General features: G+C 42.8%; 1 protein-coding gene across 2 annotated transcripts; it reads right to left on the bottom strand.

Moving 5' to 3' along the window:
• Positions 1-2,091: 2,091 nt before the first annotated feature.
• Positions 2,092-4,708, bottom strand: LOC147465357 (F-box/kelch-repeat protein At1g30090-like). Of its 2 annotated transcripts, XM_086519626.1 has the most exons (3): positions 4,435-4,708; positions 4,077-4,126; positions 2,092-3,966 (listed from the first exon to the last, which is right to left on the bottom strand). In XM_086519626.1, exon 3 carries the CDS (start codon positions 3,954-3,956, stop codon positions 2,643-2,645), a length of 1,314 nt encoding a protein of 437 aa, XP_086375752.1. In that variant the 5' UTR covers positions 3,957-3,966; positions 4,077-4,126; positions 4,435-4,708; the 3' UTR covers positions 2,092-2,642. The 2 variants fall into 2 exon arrangements, with proteins under 2 accessions (XP_086375752.1, XP_086375747.1); XM_086519621.1 differs by having other exon boundaries at positions 2,092-4,126; positions 4,435-4,707.
• Between the last annotated feature and the right edge of the window lie 363 nt (positions 4,709-5,071).

Raw genomic sequence — 5,071 nt, 5'->3', positions numbered from 1 at the left:
ATAAATGCATGAGATAGGAAACAAGTATAGATTGTAGTAAAAATATTGATTAAAAAGGAACAAAGAGATTATTTAAGACACTCAATCAGATCACCTTAGACCTCCCACATGCCCATATCTATACAAAGGTCAAAGGTGGAGGTAAGTCAACCCAACACCCAAAAAGAACAAACGGGTGTGCCCTAAAATTGAAAGGCCAGCATGGGCTCTGGACATGAAAACGGTCGCATGCCCCACAAGTAGGCGGCTAGACAAAGATGCAACCTAAGTGCTATGCAATGGATTGCCAAGGCCTAGAGTATTGGAAAACTCTATCGCGAGTTGTTTTAGTGATTTCAGAGATGATATTTCCGTTAAGATCAACAAAGATAGTGAGTTCATTCACTAAATCGCTTCCTAGGACAACTACCAAGATACAAAGTTTCAAGTTTTGTTAAACAGAACCATCCCCAAACCAAAGGTGCAACCTTATGAACCACATCATTCAGCACTACCGGCCTATCAAAAAAGTCATATTCAAAATGTCAGTAGCATCTACTACCCAGAGTACAGCATTTCATAGTGGACATTGCCATCCAATAGAGCTAAACCCAATTACTAAGCTTGATTCAATGCAGCCAAAATAGAAGAAAAAAACTCTGAATTTTATTCCATGTTTCACTCACATTTGGAATGTGCAGTTCAGTAGAAAGGCTCACAAGGGATTTCAATCAGGAGCACCTCATTTGGATGCTTCAAAAATCAGTAGGACACTAACTGATAACCCACAAAATATCCAAAAACCCAGTAAAATATCGCCATCCTTGTACAGTTCATTTCAAACAGGAAGTTTTAAAACAAAAGTTTTAAGTAAAGAGAGGCCCTCATGTTTCAGAAACAGCTTTATCACAATCAATACCTGACTAATATGGCATGCTCAGCACTTAATTTAAGAACCTTGTATCTGGATTAAGACTAAGCAAAAATTTCAATATGTGGCATGTATACTAGTAGACCATTTTAAGAATAACAGTGACAAAAATAATCAAAAATTATGGTGTTTAAAGAACATGCTCCTTCATGTCCACTAATTACAACAGGCGCTGGTTATAAGTCCTAAAGTGGGGGGATCAATCCTGATTTCTACTAGTATAATTGCATGTTAGTAATTTGCTGGCTACATCCAGTACAAAAGCTGAATGTCCTTGAGCATGTCATTTGCCCAAGCAGCAAAGATACCGATGATATTGACCTGTAATGACTGATCAGAAAGCATCAAACCTTCCCTTCACAGACAGACATCCTCAAGAGCCATTGTTGATTGTTTGTACAATTACATTCAATACGGTAGAAATTATTGGCATATTAATTTGACGAATCTGTAGACATTATCTGTTACTCTAAATGAAAGATATAAATAAGCACTTTAAGCTACTGTAGTGCTACCTTCCAAACGAATAAATCAGGCTTCATATAAATAAGCTTAGCATGCATGGAATTGTGACTACATACATAAACTTACCGTGGTGTATTACAGCACTGGCTAAATGGATGTTTGCAATGACCAATTACGGACAACAATAACCATGTGAGTTAGGCTCAAAAGTAATAAGAGAAATGTGCATGATCCAAGGTAAAATGAAAAAGCATTTTGTATAAGAAGAACAAAGATAGCTTACCTCGCATTCTGCACATTCATGTCCCTGCACACAGGGGGCTCACATCTCATACAAGTTGAACGTTACAAGAGGACAATGTAGAAAAGTTTTGAGACTCGACTGCTGTTAGGTGTACCCATTTGCCTCAGAATAGAATACAAATGAATTCCCCAATACTTCACATTACCAAACAACATGGCCACTCGTCCCTTGTCACTTCTGATCCAGACAACCTCATCCACTATCATGCTTGAGCTCTGCCTTTGGAGAAGAAAGCTAATAACACACTAACAGAATCCCTGCCATCCTCTCCAGCATCTACAACAAGAAAACAAAAGTATGCCCTTTTGCCCACACACATTCACCAATCATACGGCGCATGAATACAGTGTTGACCCAACTCACTGTTCTAATAAGATGATAAATTGGACAATTTGCAGAGGAGATCACAACAAAAAAACAAGTTTGAAGCCTGCAGAATAGATGAGTTCTGAATCTCTTATACCATGGAAACGGTCATAATGGTCAAGCAACACAAATTACCTGGCTCTTGTAAACACGCACCAAAAAAAGGGCAACCAGTCCAAGAAATTTTGTATATTGCAAAACATACAACGCTTCTCACCCAAAATGAAATCTGAGATGTTACATGTAACCTTCGAGACTCCTGATCAAAAAATAGATGTTAGGCTTTCCATTCCTTCAGCACAGGATACTCGTCCACATCAGCAATAATGGTGTCTGGATCAACAATAATGGTGACTACTCAAAGATCCACAGTACACCCATCAGTGCTGGACCCTGTGAAATGCAAAACATTTTGAACTCATTTGTAGAGCATCATCAACTCTGATATTGTAAACAATTGGAGTCGACCTCTCCCATTAAAGACAATTGTCAATCTCTGAGTGAGACTCGAATATCATCACTGCTGTCTTCAAAAGAATTAAGCCATGTCCATTGTACAAAACAAGTGAAACTGAACAGCATGCACGCGCTTCACGATCAAACAAAAAGGACAACTGAGTGTGAAGGGATAAAGTCTGAAAACGCATCCGGAGCAGGAACAGGTTGCCATTCCACTAAGCTCAGAGGTTTACCCTCTTCTTCAGAAACAGTGATGGTGCCGATGGCCATGTGCAAGCTCCTTGCAACTACAACAAGCTTACCACCAACCGTATTAACTGAGAATGGCAGAGCCATGTGTGAAGGCATTGGTGCACCACCAACATGCTTCCAAATGTCCCCTTCTTTATCAAAGACTTTAAGCTTTGTGCTGTCGTGTTCAGAGATAATGTAGAGATGATTATTCAAGACCACGCTGAGCCCTGTCCACCCTTCTCTCATACCTGATGTCATGTCCTCCCATTTATCTGCCTTTGGATCATATATCTGGCCCCTCGGAGATGAAAGGAAGGGCCAAGACCAACCCTCGGTCACATAAAGTTTACCACTCAAAATTGCTGAATCATATCGAGCCATGTTGGTTCCCATACTTGCGATGGGATGCCATTGGTCCCCTACAGGATCATATACCTCTGCAGAACTGAGTTCATGTGAAGCCGTGCTGTTTCCCCCGGCTGCGTATATTTTCCCGTCGATCACTCCACTTGCAAAAAAGGATCTTGGTGTAGACATAGACCCCATGGTTGTCCACTGGTTACGAAACAAATCGTATTTCAAGACTGCATCCATAGGACAATCCATATCCGAACTCATCCCACCACACACAAACAAGGCTCCCTCCTCAAGGTTTGCCACACAGCCGAAGCCAGGTGGGCAAATGCGTTCTTTACATGGCATCGGTGCCATAATGTGCCAAGACCTATGAGCTGCATCCCATGCTTGCCACTGAATTTTGCCACTCACTCGATGGAAAGCCAGCACCAGAAGCCAGGGTTGCGCAAACCCGCTGTTACGCCGTGCAAGAATGTACTCATCACTGCAAAGGAAAGATTTCCACCTGTGACAAACTGCTCTAGCCACTGCTTGGCTTGCATAAGGAACCCGCAACAGGCATTCTAGTGCAAGATCATCCGGGAGGCCTGGAATCAAGGGTTCATGAAAGCTGAGTTGAGTCACAAAGGTGGCCGGAGTTGATATATTGCAGCTGAAGGGTGTTGACGGACAAGATGAGCATGAAGGGGATGATGCCAAATCGACCGCAGATGATGATGGTGTCAACAAAGGCGAGGAAGGGTATGAAGCCGGGGATGAGGGAGGCGTGAACAAATTGAATTTGCCTGCTGATGAGATACGCAAAGGAGACAGATTGCGACTAAACATTATGTTATCTCGCCTGTTAAACTCCCCCACCATTGTATCGCAACTACAGAAATTTCACCTCACAATTACATAGGAGTTGCAACCCTCTCACCGTGATCAGATTAATACAGAAGAGAATACGCAGGCAATCAGCTGCGACCCGATGACACCAACCTGCTATACAAGGAAGCCTTAAGAGATAGCTTGAGAAATTGAAGCCTCCCCTGAAACAGAATAAACCCATCCGTAAGAAAAATGAAGAAACCTCAAACAGCCCATCCATGCCAGAACACGAAACAATGTGCATGGTTCCCGCTAACCCTATGGCTGCAGATGTGATGAACAGGCATCAAAAAGACTCGTAGACAAAGCAATGCCTGCAGACGACCAAAGGATCCACATTTCTGACAACAAAAATACCCTTCGTTGCTAGACAAACGCCAAGATCTCAAGGTTGTGAGGGTAGATCAAGAAGACATGCTTGATCCGGCTCCCAAAAGAAAATAGGTTTGGGAAGAAGAGAATGACTTACCTCTGAATGCCGAGAGCTAATTGGACAGGATGAAGAGAAGCCAGGTACGCAATCGTGCAGCTAAGCGAGCAATAAAGCCGAGGGCGAGGAGGGGGAGAAGAGCCAACAAGCTGATAGGGGGCGCCATGCTTATTTACAGAACAGGGACCCTTTTAGATCGCCATAGCCGCAACAGCTTATAGTTTTACTCCCCACCATTAAATGCCCAGCACACAGTGTCGAATAGCCTTACAAAACTCCCCATCCTTTTGAGTTGCATGCACAGTGTCAAATTGTAATCTAATTTTGTTAGTTTCACTAGTGCTAGCTAGTTGATGTGCATCGTAAAGCCATGCCTTCTTCCATCCATGTGCATTCCCCTAAAACTTCCTTCTTGTTAACAGCGGCACGCCGCACGAATAGAATTGGTATACGCCTACCTGAAGCCATCTCTATACAGGTCTTGAGTTCAACTCTCCTCGTCGTCTAGATCCTCCCTACGACGTTAAAACTCTCTTCTTCTTCTTCTTCTTCTTCTTCTTCTTCTTCTTCTATACTATCTAATGCACTTTGGAGACCCCTGTCATGTGCACAAGGAGAGGGATTGAAGGGGGGAGTGGAGGCCAAGGCAAAGAAAGAAAGACAGGGAGGCCCTTGC

Source organism: Adiantum capillus-veneris, chromosome 1 (assembly GCF_014529385.1).
Source record: "Adiantum capillus-veneris isolate H3 chromosome 1, ASM1452938v2, whole genome shotgun sequence".
NCBI lineage: Eukaryota > Viridiplantae > Streptophyta > Polypodiopsida > Polypodiales > Pteridaceae > Adiantum > Adiantum capillus-veneris.
The sequence above is the reverse complement of the archived record's forward strand: the minus strand, read 5'-3'. Positions and strand labels throughout refer to the sequence as shown.